Source organism: Pocillopora damicornis, chromosome 4 (assembly GCF_964200805.1).
Source record: "Pocillopora damicornis chromosome 4, jaPocDami1.2, whole genome shotgun sequence".
Taxonomy (NCBI): domain Eukaryota; kingdom Metazoa; phylum Cnidaria; class Anthozoa; order Scleractinia; family Pocilloporidae; genus Pocillopora; species Pocillopora damicornis.
Genome location: NC_142673.1, coordinates 12583426 through 12602517, shown reverse-complemented (window position 1 = coordinate 12602517; position 19092 = coordinate 12583426). Strand labels below are relative to the sequence as shown.

Below are 19092 nucleotides of genomic sequence, written 5' to 3'. Positions count from 1 at the left end.
CTAGCTTATCGCTCAGGCTGGTAAGTGATATTGCCCTCGCAACGAAACACGAACTACGCTGCGAAAACAATCTGGCATTATAAAGTCTATTCGTGTGTATGGATGGATTAACAATTTATCACTTTCAAGCAACAAAGCGAATGCCTCCACGTTTAGAACTATTTGCATAATAATTCAGGAATTAACCAGTACCGTTTAGTCAAGCAATGACTGAGGTTTTTAAACTATTACGAAAGGTCCTACGAGTTAGTGAAGTAATTAAAATATATTTCCGCCGACAGTTAAAAATGGTATCCCAATATCAAAAGTCTTCGCAAATGTTGTACAAGAACAGCCACGGCAAAGCTAGAACGCTTTACAATGAGTTGTGATCTTTCAGCTATGTTCAGTCAAATAATTTCTATAGTACTTAGGCGTCATTGTTTTGACACAAAAGGTGCCTTCTAGAAGTTCTAAATGCAGCTTGCTGTTCAAAACTCAATCAATATACAAAGACTAAAATGTTTTGCCTTATTCCTTGGCAACTCTCGTGAACTTCCTTATAAACACCACTTTAGATCTTCTACTTAAACGATGAATAATTTCCTTTCATTTAAGCCATTATTTCTGCTGCTTTTATGAGTTTCCTGTCCTTAATATTTCTGTCGAAATTCCGTTTAAATAACAAAGAGGAAACTATAGGAATCCGATGTTTGTTCTCTTTATTTAAATAAGGACTATGGCTGTTGCACCTACAGGATTAATTAGGTAGCGGTATCTTTGTGTTGTAAGCCTATTCAGACGATGGAAACTAGCTACAGCCATGAAAAGCAAAATAAAAAGACTAAAAAAAGATTCTTTTGGGATTACTGATTTTTTTTGACTAGGTTCTTTGATGTGACGCAGACATTCAGAGGTGTGATGCCGGCTCAATGCGTTAAAACACGCTACAATTCAGTTTCTTTTAACCTTTGAAATAGGGACTGAAAAGGGTATTCAAAAGAACAAAATACACCTACAGAATTTCCTAAGCTTTTTTTCGGCAATCAAACGTGATGACTACTCCTCCTCCAAATAAAAACAAGTCACGTCTATTACTTTTCACACAAGTTTTAAAGATGCTCTAAGTGAGTTCTGATCCAGTTATAATTATTATTTTTAAAACTACTTCTTCATCAGCAAACTTGCCATTTCTCTTCAGGGAACGACTAATGTACTTTGTTAACAATATAATACCTTATTACAAAATCAAATATCAATTATGACGATCAAGTTGACGTAATGACATCAGCTTGCTTAGTTGGTGAGAGGAAGTCGGAATCTTTCATATGTTATCATTAAGACCGCAAAAAAAAATGTTCTGTAAAAAACTTTTTGTTAGGTTAAGTAGATGGATAAATGAAAAAAATAAGTAAATTTTTATTTAACGAGAGCATCACTTTATAGTAATTCAACTGCGAAACTACTGGAGTTGCCTCGATCCTAAAAACAGCTATATAACAACTTTTGTACAGAGGAACCAAAGGTCTAATTTTAAACGGAATAGGAAATTTCAAAAATAGATTGGGTAGCTAAATGAAATTTATATTGCATTCGGAATAAAATGTTCCACTTCCCTATATCTTAACAAAGAAATGAGCTGTGACAGGCCTTTCAAAAAGTGGCCATAGAATTTGCAAATAAGATTGTTTGAAAAACGATTTGAATACAGCAAAGACAGCATTTACTAAAGTACAGAAAAGGATTAGTCTTAACCAGCGAGGGCAGAGGAGGTTTCAGTTACGGTGGCGAACAATTCGTATATATAAGTCTGCATTACATGCAAGTAGATCGTACATGCAAACGGGGCAGTTTCCTAGTAAGCGCTAAGGGACCGATGAACATTTTCAATCTTAACTACGTCACATAACGGGAGCCACGCTAATTTCCTGAAAAAATTGAACACGATTTGAGGTGGCTCTTTTAATTGGAATACGAAAATGAAACAAGGCAGCCAAGAGGGTTGATAAGGTTTAAATTATTTTTCAGAATTGTTTGATTATAAACAAGGAATTTATTGCGGTTTGCTAGAAACAAGAGAGACGAAGCCAATATACGCGGTGCAAACTCAACATCTAAAATAGGTTTCAGTGAATTCTCAAATGTTTGAAGTAGTTCGTACCTAAAATCATGCGGTATTTGGAAAACGTGGACTAAAGATTCAAGACTAATCCCTTCCTCTTTTTCAGTAAATGCTGTATTTGTCGTATTCATATCGTTTTTTTCAAACAATCTTATTTGTAAATTGCGTAAAGATTACAAAAGTTTTAACATGACACACATATTTACCATAAAATACAAAGAATTTGTTTCTGCTATTGACGAAAGTTAGATTATATCGAAGGAGAAATACTTTAGGCTGTACAACACATATTCTTAAACTTGATTAGTTTCATGACACGTATGACACAGAAACCTTTTTTTGGTAGAACGTAATTTTTTTCATATGGAAATTAGGTTCAAGAAGTAATCAAACAACTCACTTTTCAAAACTTTGACTTCAGAAATATTCAATGCACCAAATTTAGGCTCTTTCTTTGAAAGCAACCTTTTCCTCTATCTTTGAGCTGATCTGAAGAATTTGTAGCCACAACTCATAACACCCTGTTAGTCACTTTTTTGAGCACAACTTTAAAAGATTATATGATTTTCCTGAACCCCAGGCTTGGGTTTTTAATATAAAAAGAAATCCTCTTTCCCTGTTAGTTTCTCAGGAAAATTTTGTCCAAAAGTGATTAATGATGAGCGTGATTTTTGCCCGCTTCTATGTATCCACTTCAGCGAGCATATTTGAAAATATACTTATACGTTTTCGTTTACGTCATTTGTGCGTAAACAGAAGGCAAAACATGCTCTCCATAATCCCGATAATATATGTCTTATCTCAGGGAATCAAAGTTCGCCAATATTCATCTGATCAAACTCCACTTGTACGCAACTAGGATTGGTTTGTTTCGTACTTTTCTCAGACGCCGGTGTCAAAACTGCGGTTGTGTTATTTTACCTTTCAACGTTGTCCGTCTAATTTCAAGCCCGGTGCAGCACAAACTACAAGTGCAAGCTTAGTGCTTGCTTAAACCCAAGAACTCCGCTAAATGCTTGCACTGGATGAAAGGATTGACAAATTAAAGATCCATAGCATTCGGCAGAATTTTCACCATTAAATAAAACTTCAACAGTGTTAAAACCTTACACAGCGATGCACAGTCAAGAACTTTCATGTTCATTAAATGAATCCAACACAATTGAGCCCCAATGAAAATAAACAGTAAGGTTTTTCTTAAGATTTTTCTTCTTTAGGCTTTGTTTTTCTATTGTGAAGTAACACTCGCGAGTCAAAATTTTCACCAGACGATGTACCAAGATAAAATAATGGTCCCATTATTTTCTCTTATAGGTACCTATTAGTTGAGTGGGACGGGCCGGACGGGAAAATATTTAGCTCTCGGTCATGACGTACAGACCGAGCGAGGCGAGGTCCCCGTATGCGTCATGACCGGGAGCCAAATATTTCCCATAAGGCCCGACCAAACTCTCTCAATAAGATTTTATCACACGTTCACTAAGAGTTGAAAATTTTGAACTTTCCTTTTTGAACCTAAATAGGACGTACTTGCAAAGTAAAGACGGGCGTACACTGGCAACCCATAAAAGATTCTACAGAAATCGAAAAACTTTTCCTTTTTTTTCTTCGAGTCAAAGCAGGAAACTCATGATTCATCGAAAAACGCGAATAATTTTTCCATTTGTTTTATTTTAAGTAGAATCCCACAATGTCACCTCACGTTCTCGGAAATTGCTAAAGAGCGGTGTGAGTGCAGGGCCGGACGGCTTTTTCCCGACCAACATCTCCTGCTCTATCCACGTCAGGTTTCACCATGGTTTTCCATGGGCTAGTGCGCGCAGGACCGTGCGGGTCATTTTGATAGAAATAATTGTTTTCAGACTGGAAGAAAAGAAGACTGCCGAGTGTGTAGATGGAATTCATCTTTAGTATGAAGGATTGAAGAAATGTAAAATGGTTTCCGTGTTTACATAGCCTGATGTAAACACGCGGGAGGTCGGGAGAACACGAGATAAGCGTAGGAAACCACGACGCGAAGCGGTGGTTTCCAGCTTATTGAGTGTTCTCCCAACCTCCCGCGTGTTTACATCAGGCTATGTAAACACGGAAACCATTTTACATTTCTTTTATAAAATAACTAATGAAAGAGCCTCTTCTTGCAACGAAGGAAAGCGACGTGCTTGTTGTTGTTGTTCATTTGGCTTTTCGGCCGTTTCTTGAATACTGGGAAAATTAAACTCCAAAGAAAAACTAGGAAAATCTTCTTCTTCCATTACTGTACTAAAAAAAAACTTAAAGAAACTGAGTTACTGCTAAATAAATAGCAGGGAGAACTCCGCCAGATCATTCAGTATGAAAATCGTGTTTACATACGCTCATGTAAAATGGTTTTATGGCCAATCAGAGCGCGCGTACTATTTGAATTATTTTATGAAAATCGATTTTTAAAAGTTGCTGAGGCAGCCGGTGTCCATAGTGTGAAAATAACGATGCAGTATGTCCACCTTGGTACTGCAAAGGTCGAACTATGTTTGCCAAGAACGAGGAAGGTTGGGAAGAAACAGAACACGCGGATTGGCAAACAGTGAGTGGCTGTTTGTTAAATCAGCTGAGTGTACAGCATTTATTTATCAATCTGTCATCTCAAAAGGAGACCTAATCCATTTTTGATGGCGGTTGAATACGTTTAATTTGACTAGAAGAGGCTCTGCGGTATAGAAACTACATTGAGGCAGTTCTATTTGCCTAAAATCAGCTGAAAAAATACCAGTAGATTAGCCATTGTCTTACCAAAGCTTTCCCCTTTATGTGATGTAGATGATAACGAGGGGTATACAACAAGGGTATCAGCTAAGCTGTTACACATCACAGGAGCTTTATATGCTCCGTCAAAAGCTCATAGATATTTTGAATAAAAGTCAACTTGTTTTTGAAATTAAGTTATAAAAAAAACCGTGTAAGGCAAGTTTCTTGTGATAACCAGAATAGGCGTCAGCATAAAGGCGCTGCAAAATGGGATCCTTTCTACCTTTGCACAAGAAAACTGAATAAATGATGATGCAGAAATACCCTTACGCTCATTTGTGGCTTGTATCTAAGTGTTATAAGGGTTAACAACTTTTTCGAAAAAGGAAAAACGTTCGCTGACGCGGAATAACAATAACTGTGAGAATATCGTTCGTCGAGGTAATTTATTCAAGGTTTTTCGTAGCTATCGTCGAGAGTACAAAGGCGGTTACCTCACTATGAAGAACACTTGAAGTCACAAATGTCTGATTGCAAAAAATACAGTCATTTCTACCTATATCATTTGCTAAAGCACTAACAGCTAAAAAGGTCATTTATTACAGGTCAGTTTTAGCCGGTGAACTTCTCACTCCACCACGGTGCCTGAAACCTATTCTCCGATCGATCTTACTGCAATAAATTTTCAAGAGTTTTAGCTGAGAGAGAGGTTTATAGATCTTGGAACAATTGAATAGTTACAGGAGTATAGATTGATATAATATGAAATTATCTAAATCCATATCGTGGTACAAGCTGAAAATTGTAGAAAATTTCAAATGTTGGGAAGAAGAAATTCAGATAAGTTGCAGGCGAGGAAGTAGGATATGAACTTAGGAACTCCGTAATTCTAGCCCGGTGTCCTTAACCACTCGCCCAAGCCCCCTCAACCTGCAATCGCTCAGACAAATTGCTAAAATGTTCGTTCTTCAATTCAACATCTTTAGGTTTTCCAAAGTACTGATTCACATGGGTACAGTAGTTTCATTTCAGTCCGCTGAAGGGCAAACTATAAAGATCTCCTCATGCTTTCCGAAAATGACTAAACAGTGTATTTTACTAATCCAAAATTTATAACGCGCTCTGTTAGCCAAACTCTGGCAGGTTTTCAATTTTTTATTACCTTGTAAGATCGTATCATTTTCTTAAATTTTGCGGCTGTTGGAAATTGGAACCAGGAAATCTTACTCCCTCAAACAGAATAAACGCATTTCAAAATCGTAAATAATTTGAAAATTACAATCGTCATCTTTGATGCATACCATAAACAGTTTTGCCATAGAGAACTTAGTCGTTACTGAAAAATTTCACCCTGAGGCCTTGCCTTTATGATAAAGCGATTTGACTCGAAAAGAGAGAACAGTCGAGTTTGTAAAGTTGTTGCTATGTATGGCTACAAAAACGGCTCTTACGAAAGAAAAATTAATTTAAGCTAAGTTAAAGGGGCGAGGCGCGAGGCGCGAGGCGCGAGCTTAACTATCTATTTACTCAGTGTAAAGATGCGAATGGAGAATCTATGGAATATTACTCGTTTATTGTCTGTTGTAACAGTTTTGTTGATAACAGACATTTGAAGGAAAAGTTGAGTAAAACACGCTATATACAGGAGGTTTTTCGCTGAGCCGAAGGTGACAGCACATTTGACCACAAATACGATCCCTGGAAGGTATGGCTGCCGAAGATAATTCCTTGCCTTTCCTTCCGTGTTCCTTTCGTAGTCGTTCCTTCAAAGTACAACTACGGACATGACGTTAGCCTAGCCTCTGATTGGATAAAAGACAGATAGAACTCAATCGATTTAGAGAGTTGGGTGTTCTTGATACAGCAACTGCACCTGATCTCCTGTTCACGTGCACTTCTGAATTAGACAAACAAATCGCATGCCTAGTTTGGATAAATGTTTGGTTAATTTTAGATTAATTTGACTCCAAAACTCAATTACCACGCATTTACAATTTTAGACAAGCACTTGTATGGCTAAGGTCATAAGATTCTTAAGGTAAACGAAACACAACAGTAAATGAAAACAATTGCCAAACCGCATGAATCAACGAAATAACAAGAATTTCACTTTACAGCACTCGATTCAAACCGGGGTCAAACCGCACAGGTGAAATGTATTCGTGGTTAATCCGTCGTGAAAAGATATCTATTTCGAGACAATTGATTTTAACAGTCACAAAACGTATTTCAGTATAGTTATGGCACAACATGGCAAGAGAAAGTTCGGTCTGAGTTAGGAATCAATGACCGTACCTAAATGCACGCAGATAAATGTATCAAACCTCTTCAAATGCTCACACCCAATGAAAGTGCGCCTTACATCGGCGACAAGCCTAAGCCATATGATTAAAACGTTACAACACAAATGTAAATAAAGCAGTCCTAACAAACAAATAAGGAAACAGAAGGAGAGCCATTCATCCTACACTGGTAATTTAAAATCCAGGAAATTACTCACGAAGTTGTCAAACTCATTCGGGCATCATAGAAGCGAAGCATCGCCTAGCTAGCAATTGGCAGTGTTACGAATAAAAAACACAACTACTCTTCGATACTCCTACACTGTCAGTAGAAGTAGAAGCTGCATAAAGGAGTTGAGTCGCATCACAGCTAACTTGATTTCGCCTTTACATTTTTGACAAGCATTTCTTCTTTAAATGTGGCAAAACAAAAGTTATAACGAGCAGGGCAATAACTCATGCAGCACCTGCGTTTTAAAAATGTGTACATTTTCTTTACCGTCCTACACAAATCGCCAAAATTTGCATGGTCTAAGAACGGAAACCTCGAGGGCAAATTATTTAAAATTCCAATTTGAAGTAAACGCTTCAGTCTCACATACGTTATGCTGAAGTAGAGATAGGGCGCCGTAAGAGAAGGTAAACGCATCCAGCCATTCGAGAATTTCTAACTTAAAATATAAATTCATTTTTATAGTGACGTCTTCCTCGATGTTGTGGTCCTGACTGCTTAAATTTCCTACTAGGGATGGAAGTGTAGTGGAAAGTAAATAACAGCTGGCCCCGCTCCAGCATACCCATCGCCTGTTGTTAAGCCTATTCAAATCACCAGATACAACTTAATGATCAAAGTTTGATAATCAGGACAGTTTTGAAAGCTAACTGACGTGACAACAGAACAGTCCTTAAACTCAAACACTTCCTTCAGCGGCCTTTCCAGGGGTAGATTCTTGGCGGCCGAGCTCCTGGGTTTAACCCCTCAAAAGAGCGTGAGAGTTTAGGAATTAAATTTAGGAGACTTACTTAGGAGTGGATGCACACATTCATTTTGCGTTATAACATTACAATACTTTCATGTTTAGGGACAATAAGACAAATAAGGTCAGTTCCTCGCCAGGTGATGTAAGTAACGGGTTGGTGATGTCACCACAATTGCTGCTTTAGGATTCTGAGGTGATGTTTTATTGCGCAAGATTGTTCTCCCGATGGGACGCTATGAGCCATCGGGCGCATTCAGGTACAGCAGCCGTTCGCTTTGTAGTTCCGCATTTTGCCGCCAAGAGAGAGAGTCAAACTTTAGCGATAATGAACAAGTCTAACTTCAGAGAGCTCTATGGTAGTAACGTCACCCGCAGTTTACTCTTTTCTTTCAAGTGGCTTGAGAATCTTACGTTTTCTGGGTCGAGAACTTAGTTCTTAGATTCTCGGCTTCCTATCACTGGTAAAAATCAAATTCATGGAAATAGAATCAAATTGAAAATTAATCGTTAATCTAAACTCCTCCTAAGATTTCTCTTGCGGTAAGAAATCCTACTAACTCTCCTTTGCAACTGAGCAGGGCTAGAGGTACATCACGTCAAATGGTCTAATGAGCCTAATGAGCCTAATGCTCCTAATGCTAACGTAGTCGCCGGCTCAATCAAATTGTCAGTTTTTGAGGAATAATACCGAGTTACCTCGTTTGCTCATTGGGAGAAATCTATAGAATAATCGAATCAAAATAAATTTCAAACTAACGAAAGTAGTTTTTAAAGATATGTTTTGGCTGCACAACTAATGCCATCATCAGTTATTGTGTTGTATTCATTTATTTTTTTTGTACAATACCTCCTTAATTTAGGCAATAATTTTTTTTTTGGCTGAGTCTTGAATCTTAAAGCAAGCAGCTGAACACTTTTGCTTACAACAGGAAAAGAACACAAGCGTTTGTGAATATATACATATATCTTTTGTTGTAAAGATAAATTTACATTTTAAGAATACCATTTGCGAACAAATATCGGGGTCAGTGGCCTACCGCTTTCAGAAAAGTTGTTCAAACATGTATATCTCCCCATCACGCCGTTAAAGCTTCTTCTCAGACATACCATTCCCCAGTTATAAGGAACACTGAACATCATCTTTTCGCATAAGGTTAAAAAATGAGAGTTTTTCCCCTTTTGATAAAGTTAAGTATCTTTTGTTTATTTAGGTTCCAGAACCATGCTGAAAATAATTGCCGACCCGAATTTCGAAGACATTCACTCCTATTCTAGCCGGGAAGTAGTCCCAATATGAATTGTAAGGGTTTTGTTTTTTAAGGTTAACCATCTGTCCAAAAGAAATGTTCAAAAGGCACATTTCCAACATATTTTTTATCTTAAATAGCCTTTTCTTTAGCAGGCATGGTCTTAGTACTTCATGTTTTGCATCAACGCGACCTATTCACTGATCTTTACAACATGGCTAAATTCTGAGCGTATTTTGATCTTCTAATAAACATGCAGTCCTCTCTGAGCTTTCCAGTATAAAGGTTTCAAAATATCTGTCGTCAAATTTCTCGGCAATAAAATATTCAAACAATTCCTCGACCAGTTCAAGCAGGAATTGATCAGTTATGTCTGTCGGCTGTCAAATATCATGTTGGTATTGCACCTATATTCGGGGTGGTCAGATGTTTGGACTCTCGACTGGAGCCACACGGAGACAACACTGAAACTTATGGGACAAACACATCAGTAACTTCTTCGTGATGCTGCAGAAAATGATACATAAATATTTGTAATTAAGAACATGCCTCAGATCTAGCTTAAGTGTTCAAGGAGGGTAAAGCATAAGATTGACATAGCAGTGAAGGGAGTGTTCTGATACTGAATATACCCCACTACCGTAACAGTATAACCACAATATAACATTTTGGTTCACGATCGTTTAGCGACTGATTTCGTCACTTTGCTTAAAAATTAACCGTTATTAACTGCATCAATCTTTTCTCAAAAGTTCCTTGACAAAACTAATCTCAAGAGGATGTTCACTTCATTCTGCATTATTACCCATCAAATATTTTTGCTCGCGCGTAATTGATCTAAACGCATCAAAGACCAAATATACCCGCGCTAAAACTGGGGAATATCCGAAGTTATGATCAATCAAATATTCTTGTTCAAGCGCGACTGGTCTAAACGCATCACGTGTCCGAACATTTCCAGCTAAAATGGAGGGGGAATATTCATCACCCGAGTGATACTCCCCATTTTCAAACCTTAAGTCCTCTTCAATAAGTCTCGGTTTCAAATTTAATTCAAGATGAGAGGGTGTTTTGTGGCTGTTACAGAAGAAGGGAAAGATTTGTTTGCTCGTAAGTCGTAAGAGAGAAGACTCAAAAGAAAAACTCCCACGCAGCAAACAGTAAGCTGTTCGTAAACGCTTTTTCAACGTTGCAAAATATTTAAAGGATAATTGACACAACAGCCTCCCTTTGGCGCGAGAATATGCACTTGTATTTGTCCTTGGAAATAATTTGTTCCTCTAAGCTCACAGTTTTTCTTGAGCTTTGCTCTTAGAAAACTGTTTGCATCTTGGAAAAATAATATCAGCGCATATTTTTGCCCCAAATGGAGACTTTTGTTTAGTGGCAAAGAGAAACATCCTTCTACAAAATGAAGAATGCATTAACAATAGAGGTGGGAGAAATATACTCATGCATTCAGTAACATGGATCTTCTTTAAACTCAATGTCATTACAGAGCCGCGATTGTATCACCATTGGAAATTAGCTTTCAAGATATTGTTTACTGGTCAATATGTTGGTATGGGTATTTCAAGCCCAAAAATATTAAAAAATTGACATTTCAAATGTTCAAGACACTTGACTGATTGTTGATCAATGGCCTGTAGGACAATAACTCTGAATGGGAGATTGTTACAGTTTGACTCATGTCAACCTCTGTCCCACCAAGAGCACTTCCACTGAACATTTATTCAGAAATTTCAAATTCCAACTCTCAATAAATATTTGGGAGTCTCCCAGTCTCAGTGCACTAGATTACCTAGGATATCTCACCTATGTGCATCTAAGAAAGGAATCAAGTAAATTTTCACTCTATGAAAACTTATTTTGGTCAAGGATAGTATTTTTATGGTCATTTTTTAATGAATCTGGACTTTGGACAACAAAAGAAAGCTGAAGAAAGTTTTTTTCTGGGGGGGGGGGGGGGGAAAGGGGGATTTTGGAAGCAAATGAAAAAATCAACCATCTCCTGATTACACATTTTAAGAAGTTGGCCTTTCTAGAAAATGATCCTGAAAGTGACAATTAAGTCTCAGTATTTTCCAAAGTCACTTATAACTAAGCAGAACACAAATAACAAATGAATCGAGTATCATCCAATATTTGGCCATCTTGTTTATTTTATAATGTAAAAAAAAACCTGTTTAACCTGTCAGCTGTGCGTGCTATGCTTCTCTATCTGCTTTGCTTTTCCTGCTATATAATAAATTTGCATAAAATGAAGCAGTTGGATTTTAAATAAGTTATTAGACATTTTGGAGAGTGGTCTCACTGAGTATTTCTAATCACTGTTTGCATTTTGCAAGCCCTATGGGCACACAAAAATTTGTCAAAACTTGTAAAGATAGTCAGAGGTACTACACACCAAAATGTGTAATAGGATATATTTATCTTAACACTCTTGAGGACCAAAGTTTAAATAAGCACAGGTGAAATTACAGGCACACAAGCATTCACACAGTGCCCACAGAGAACAAGAACAGGAACAAAAAAACTGAAGGTTTTTGAAACAAAAGCACTCTCACAGTGGTCAAATTAGTTTACTTTACAAGACCATGATTTGTAAAGCATAAATCTCCTTTCATCATTTATGGGTTTTGATTGGAGTTAACCATACAACATTAACACTACTGCTATAAACAAATGTACCATTTAATAATCAACAGTCTTTACAACACCAGAAGGTCATTGGCTTCAGAAATGGAAATATTTGAAGCTGTAAAATAATTATTCAGTCCTCTGACATCTTAAAGCAACATGGCATCTGTGCAAATCTCAGCTCTCCTGCAATGAAATAAGAAAAAGGTTGGAACAACAATCATGATGAAATCTAACCTGTGATTTTCTACATCGCGGATAAACTAGCCAACTTACCACTCATTTAGGAATTTCATGATCATATTTATCCTTAATAAAAGGAATCTTTTGGGTGACAACTTTCCAGTCTGTTACGTACAAGAAAACAACTCCCAGTCCTGTTCCCCATGCACCAGCTGTTAGCACCCTGTAAAATTGCACACAAAAAGTATGGGAAAATGTCATGCTTTGTGAGGAACAGATACAGCTGGACGAAATTAATATGACCAACCTTTGGCTAAAATAATTTGATGTTTATAAAATGGAAACCAGGTTAATAAGGATGTAATTTATTAGAGCACATTATTCATAGAGGCAATCACTGATGGGAGTTGAAGAGTTAAGAAATTTTGAGAGCACTGCTTTATTATAATAAGGGTTTTTATTAACAATTGCAATAGCTGGAAAAGTGTTTAAAAACAAAAACTTAATAACGTCCAGTTTTAATTCTTGAGTCATGTGACATTTTTCTTGGTTTATATGAAATGCAACTTAAATGTAACATGAGAATTGCAAAGAGACCGAAAAGCTTTGCTCAATATGGATACCTGAATAATATATATCCCCTCGAGAGTCATTAGGCCTAGTGTTGTGGTAAACCCGGACTCAGTGCGCTTTTAACACAAAGCTATAACTAGGAATGTGACTTTTCAGAAGTAAAACCAGTTCTAGTCAATTCATACAGTTGATATCCAGACGAAGGTAACTCCTGGTTACAAATCTCGACCGGTTTAAAGACAGCCATTCACGAAAAACCAGAGGTTCTTTTTAGAGGGGTTTCAATGTAAAATGGGGCAATGGCACGTCTTAAAATATATGTAGAAATGTAATTGCTTACCAGTTTTTTCCAAGGGTGGCGTAGAATCTCGATAAAGATTGGTAACGTTTCATTAACTCCCTCATATTTGGCAAGAGTAGTACGATCCGACCGTCGGTACACCGATATCACGCAGCTGACTTTGAGCATGAGTTTAGTTATCAACTGCTGGACAACTGACGGCTCAAATCAAAATGGTAGACTTAGGAAAGATGAAAAGAGATGTAAAGCCGCCATGTTTTCATGTAAACTGACAAAATACAAAACTTTTACGGAGTAGTTACACCAATGGATCGTAAAGTAGCTTTAACAAGCAAGAACTCTAATGTAGACAGGCAAGGTTGCGAGAAAAAGATTAAAAGTGGTCCCAACGTGAATGTAGTGGAAAGTAAGACAGCGCGCAAAAATCACTTGAAGATCACAACATTTATCATGGAGGCTGGTAAGTGAGGTCGTGATGTGAACACAGGAATGAAATAGAAGTCTTAAACGGTATCATTTATTTCCACTTATTGCTTGGTATGAATAGTTGGTCTACCTCTTGTGCTGGGGGAGGGGGAGGGGCTCTTGGCTAGTGAATGTTGAAACATCTGCGCATGTTACAAACTTTCTTGCACTATTAATCCAGAGCAACAATATGTATGAATTGAATTGGCAGCAGCATTGGAAAAAATTGATGCCCATCATTTATTAGCAGCAAGCGTTATTGAGAAAACTCAAAGAGACAAATATCTTTAAAAAACCACACAGCACACATTAAGACATATTTATAGTGTAGCTTGCAATTACTTCTTTCTCTTGATCAAACTCATACTGCTGCTTTAGTTTGAGCTAAAGCAGAAGGTGTCATCCCTTTTTCCTCTTGCTTATGATCACTGTATGCAATCCGTGCACTGGACTAAGATATTTTAAAGAGTTCAAGCATTTCAACCTTCACATACTTAGAACAACTCTGTGACAGTTTCTGAAATTGTGAAATAGATTTTTAAAGATGGTTTGAAACTCTGTGAAATATATATGTATGCAATGCTAAATAAAAGAAGACACTTTAGTTGTGGTTGTCTCTTATTAGAAGGAGAACAACTGGCAGGAGCTAAAAAATCAAGCTGAACAATCCAGCTGGTGATAATTGATAAGATATGTCTCCCCCTGTCCAGGAATGTATCAATCTTGAATAAGCAATAAGATGTCACTAAAATAGTAGAAATAGGTTTTTCTTTAAGATTATTTGTGTTTAGATTTTTCAACATTTCTTAATTCAGGCCAAAGATTAAAGCTCCCGCCAGGCACTTGTGCTTCTGCTTGTGTTCTATATCATCGTCTGTACAAGCAGTATTTTCAGAGTGAATATGATCCAAATGTAAGTTGTCATTTTGCTTCACATTAAATGACATAATTGTAGCAATAGGATAAATTTCCTTGCATGGTAAGATGCTCCCTAAATGTCACAAATAATTTGTTTGCCCTTGGGTGAGCATATTATAAGCATATTGTAAGCTAAAGGTTCCAGGGGGTATATGGACTCCAGCAATTGAAAATTTCAAAGAGGGTACAGTCTCAGATCCTTATCAGCTAACAGGTGTAGGATTTAATCTGCATATATGATTATGTAATACCTCATGTGGACTGATTGTGGAAATGGTAGGAAGCCCACTCAAAAGCTGAATACCTGGGGTGTGAATATTTCAAGCTGAAGAAAAAATTAAAAAATACCCTTGTCAGTCTAAAGTTAGCTTAGATGAATGCTCTTCCGATTGCATTTTCCAATATTTCCCCCCTCCCCTTCCCCCCCCTGAATTCTTTACTGAATTAGAATTGTAGTATATGGAAGAGTTAGACAGAGAGAGAGAGAGGTCTTGGAGTATTATTAAACTAGTATTTTCCCATGATTTTCTATTGTTCATGTATAATAATTTTTTATTTTACATCATTAGCTTGTTGCCACTGCTGCTTTGTATTTAGCATCCAAAACTGAGGAATCTCCTTGCAAGTTACGAGATGTGATAAATGTATCTTACAGGTGAAGATAATTGTTAACTATTTCTTTTATTTGTTTCACCTTTCTTAATCCCAGTGTGGTTCCAGAGTTAAGCTGATAACTTCTGTCCAATTTTTTGTTTTGAACCAAGTGCAAAGCATGCTATGAACTTTGCATGATGCTTATGATGTAAAATTTTGGAAACTGAGTTTCTAAACCAACTCATGATTTGCTCAAAGTAAACTAATGTAATGGAGGAAGGGATGAAGTTATTTTAACCATTTTGCTTCCAGGATTAACTAAAAAAAAGCAGAAAAAAGATGACAAGAAATAACAATATCAATTCATTGTAGGGGCTCAGATAATGAGATATGTACTGCAGACAGTGCAGAGAATTTAGACTTAAATTTTGGCAGTGAAAGGGTGGAATCTACAGTTGATAGAAACAGACTGATTTACAGTTGATAGAAACAGCTGACACTTGATAACCTTTGAATCTCCCACTGAATGAAAGTGTTTTTCTTCCCTTCTGGCCACTTTGTTAAAATGCAACCCTCAATAACTCAAAACCTTCCTATCCACGTACTGTATTTTTTATCTAAAGATGAAGTCACTTTGGTTCATTTGTTTCATTCTTTTCAAAACTAATCTCACCATGAATAAAATTAATTATAACCCAACAGGTTATTACACAGAGATAAACCACCATTGGAGGTAGGGTCTCTGTATTGGGAACTTCACGACAGTGTGGCTAATTGTGAGCTGATGATTTTACGAGCTCTTCAGTTTCAAGTCAGTTTTGACAGTCCACACAAGGTAAAACTGAGTAAAATGTTGTCTTAATTTGAATCCATATGAGGGTTTCTTCTAAGAAATGGCCAAAGAGGGCCCAATTAGCCTCCCACTTTAACCCTATACACCCTAACATCAGTAAGGATATTCTCCATACCAGTCTATACATTTCCTAGGGCACTGATAAGGAGAATTTTTTTGACAATCAAGAGTTTCTTTATTTAGTAATCATTTCATTTATTCTCATGATCTTAGTGTGTGATTCAGTGGAGACATTGTAAGGAGAAATTAGATGCTAGTCATTCTTTGTGGTTATAGGGTTAAAGTTTGGTGGCCCTCTTGTTAAGAACGAGACCCCAAGAAGGGCTGGGTTATCCTAAAAGGTATTTAAACATATTTGTAAAGTCTAATCAGATAGAAATCAAAGAAGAGAAAGCTAATTTAGAGTGTTAGAGGCTTTAAGTTTGTGCTAGTGAATTGTATATAGCCGCTATCATATCCATGTTGTTGTCACTTGTGTTTCCAAATACTGAAGACATAGAACATAAAACATACTTATCCTTTGGCACAATTTTTTTTGCCCTATTTGGCAGTCAGACATGAGATTTATACATCAGTACCCTAATGTGATGACAAGATGAAAGGCCCTATAAAATCAGAGCTTATTTTTGCCAATCGCTGTTACCTTAAACATCATGCTTTATTTCACTAATATTGATTACTGAAAGAGTTGGTAGTCTCTCCTTTTTTTTATTTTTTTTCAACTTGTTTATCTGGCCCCTTAGTTATTTTAAGGACAGTCATGGATTACTAAGGTTTTTTTTGGTCATAGTATCTTCTCCATTACCTGAACTCACTTGAAGACTGGCTAGACAAGGAATGTACTATCACCAGTTCTTTAAGTCAACTTAGCTGGAGTATTTTGCAAGATAGTTTCCACACTACATTATGTTTGGAATACAGTCCAGCTGTTATTGCAATAGCGATGATCTACTTTTCTCTAACATGCCTTGGGATTGATGTTCCATCACAGGGTGCAAGACATTCCTGGTGGAAGGTTGGTGTTCTTAAGTGATTTTAAATTGAGTGTCAAAAGTAATGTGGTCCTTACTGGTTTTGTTTGACTTCGCTTTGTGATTGGTCTAGAAAAATCGCCCACAATTTTGCACAAACACGCACAATCACGCACATTCAGATGCAAACAGTCCAAAACTAATCACGACTTGGTCACTTCCGATTTCCCTGCTTGACTCGGTTTGCTTCATTGTACTTTGAGTTCCCATTGGCTCTTTGTTATTTGTACCTTTTCTCTGATTGACTGTCATATTTACTGAGGTATTTGGTACACGACACTTCAATTAAATGTGCTGTACCTTCATACTGAATCAGTTTCAAACATGTAAAACAGTGGGCGTCGTCCATTTGTGATGGGAACTCAATTAATACGGCCCTTTTCGCTGTAGTTTTTTTCCATTTAAAATGGGGGAAACAAATTCAGAAATATCTTTTGTACGGCAATTCTTAGAAAGGAAAGTCCCGTTATTTTTGATAAAAGATTTCTTTCGGTTTTTTTCGTCCAAATGAAAGCGCAGAGTACTTAGCTCCACAGAGAGATAATGCTCCAGCAACAATTTTTTTTGCTATCAATTAAGTATCATGAATCCATGAGACCACTGCGTGGTTTGATGGAGTTGTGCCCTCTTGAACGTCAATACCATTGACTGATGGTTCAAAATAATGCATCTCCACTTTCATCTGGTAGACGAAAGTGGAGATGTACCATAGTAGAGTCAATATAATGGGGTCTTTTCCTTCCAAGATCTGAGGGAGGGTGTCATTAAAACCAGGTCTCAAAGGTCAATCTCTTATACTTAGACCCACTAGGCTAAAACGAAGGCCTTCGAACTATAGCGAAGAACCTCCGAACCAGTACGAAAACTCTCCAGACCAAAACGAAGGCGGTGTGAACTAAAACGGAGACAACTCAGACAAAAATAAATGCTATATGAACTAAAACGAAGGTTCGCCAGACTGGAACGAAGACCCGGTGTTGCGCTGAAACGCGTTTACTTCAAGTGTGGAGTTAAACTGTTTATGGAATAGCGAATTGATCTTGTCAGTATGACAGGCAATCCACCAAAACTGTTTTTATTTCTCTTGTTAATGCTTTTGAAACAGAATGAGCCTACCTGGAGTAATTTTGAAATACTCATTCTGTTTGATTGGCAGGCCTTGTGTCCAAGAAGTACAGAAGACGAAATACAAGCTATAATACTCCATATGATTGACTTCTATTCATTGGAAAACGTAGTTAGCGATTGAAAATTTGAACGTACTAATTCTTTAGACCGTTTACTCATGCCCAATTACCCCAGTTCCACGGAAGGAAAAAGAAACTTGGTAAAGAACTCCGTCTGCGCTGTCAAAGTGTGAGACCATAATGTAGATAATATTGTTTTTCGCTATAAGATGTATAAACACCAGTTTTGAAATAAATATATTTATTATCTGAAACCTGTGTGCTTTATCTGATTGGGGCTTTTATGGGAAGGGGAAGACGCCGTGGCGAAGAACTTGTTACCAGTAAGATGTGTCAAAGGGCTAAAGGACGAACGAAGATGGGAGGAATAATCCAGATGTGTTTTTGCCCTCTGACTCGCTACAGTCTATATTGTAAAAGGAAAGCTAACGATTCCACTTAAATTAAATTTTGTCAGACAGTTCACTTTTAGGTGCCATTTATACTGGCTAGAATACGCCTTACTCTCGAGGAATGCTGTTGAATATCTTCTTCTTGGTTGGCCGTGACTCTTGATGATCTGTTGAACAGAAGACGGGAAGATGATGTCACCGTTGACATTATTTCCTCTCTGTTTGATATGAAACAGATCACGGATGGAACTTACGGTCACACTACAAGAAATTTTCGTTATTTGTTAGCGTGTTTGCCTTTGTATTGGTCCAGATATTGAAACCGCATGTGCTGCTTCAATACTTCATATCTGGGGCCCTGTTCACTCTTCGTGAATTGCGCCTCGGACGAAGTTATCGTTATTGGTTTAATTTTCTAGACTCGGCGAATAACAAAACGAATTTTAACGTTTCTAATCTTTCGAATGAAATTTTGTGAGCGCGTCAAATTCATATCTCGCTTTTGAAACGCATAGACTCTGTATAATGCTCACAGTATTTTTAATTATTGTAGTGCTATTGGTAAACCGTCCCAAAAATGAAGGCAACATTTGACCTACGTATTTCTACAAGGCCATT

General features: G+C 37.2%; 2 protein-coding genes across 3 annotated transcripts; one reads left to right on the top strand and one right to left on the bottom strand.

Moving 5' to 3' along the window:
* Positions 1-11469: 11469 nt before the first annotated feature.
* On the bottom strand, positions 11470-13219 carry LOC113672931 (cytochrome b-c1 complex subunit 10-like). Its single transcript, XM_089204931.1, has 3 exons — positions 13074-13219; positions 12254-12383; positions 11470-12163 (listed from the first exon to the last, which is right to left on the bottom strand). Exons 1-2 carry the CDS (start codon positions 13136-13138, stop codon positions 12257-12259), a joined length of 192 nt encoding a protein of 63 aa, XP_089061057.1. The 5' UTR covers positions 13139-13219; the 3' UTR covers positions 11470-12163; positions 12254-12256.
* On the top strand, positions 13219-18336 carry LOC113672930 (cyclin-Q). Of its 2 annotated transcripts, none has more exons than XM_027189275.2 (6): positions 13219-13494; positions 14315-14412; positions 14987-15072; positions 15714-15846; positions 16655-16879; positions 18052-18336. In XM_027189275.2, exons 1-6 carry the CDS (start codon positions 13341-13343, stop codon positions 18142-18144), a joined length of 789 nt encoding a protein of 262 aa, XP_027045076.2. In that variant the 5' UTR covers positions 13219-13340; the 3' UTR covers positions 18145-18336. The 2 variants fall into 2 exon arrangements, with proteins under 2 accessions (XP_027045076.2, XP_089061056.1); XM_089204930.1 differs by having other exon boundaries at positions 17698-18336.
* The last annotated feature ends 756 nt before the right edge of the window (positions 18337-19092 follow it).

Coding starts and splice junctions, on each gene's coding strand:
- LOC113672931 (XM_089204931.1), bottom strand. CDS start 13,138: ATGAGGGAGTTAATGAAACGTTACCAATCTTTATCGAGATTCTACGCC. Junction 12,384..13,073: donor GCCACCCTTGGAAAAAACTG/GTAAGCAATTAC, acceptor GCAATTTTACAG/GGTGCTAACAGCTGGTGCAT.
- LOC113672930 (XM_027189275.2), top strand. CDS start 13,341: ATGGATCGTAAAGTAGCTTTAACAAGCAAGAACTCTAATGTAGACAGG. Junction 14,413..14,986: donor AGAGTGAATATGATCCAAAT/GTAAGTTGTCAT, acceptor TTACATCATTAG/CTTGTTGCCACTGCTGCTTT. Junction 15,073..15,713: donor GTGATAAATGTATCTTACAG/GTGAAGATAATT, acceptor ATAACCCAACAG/GTTATTACACAGAGATAAAC.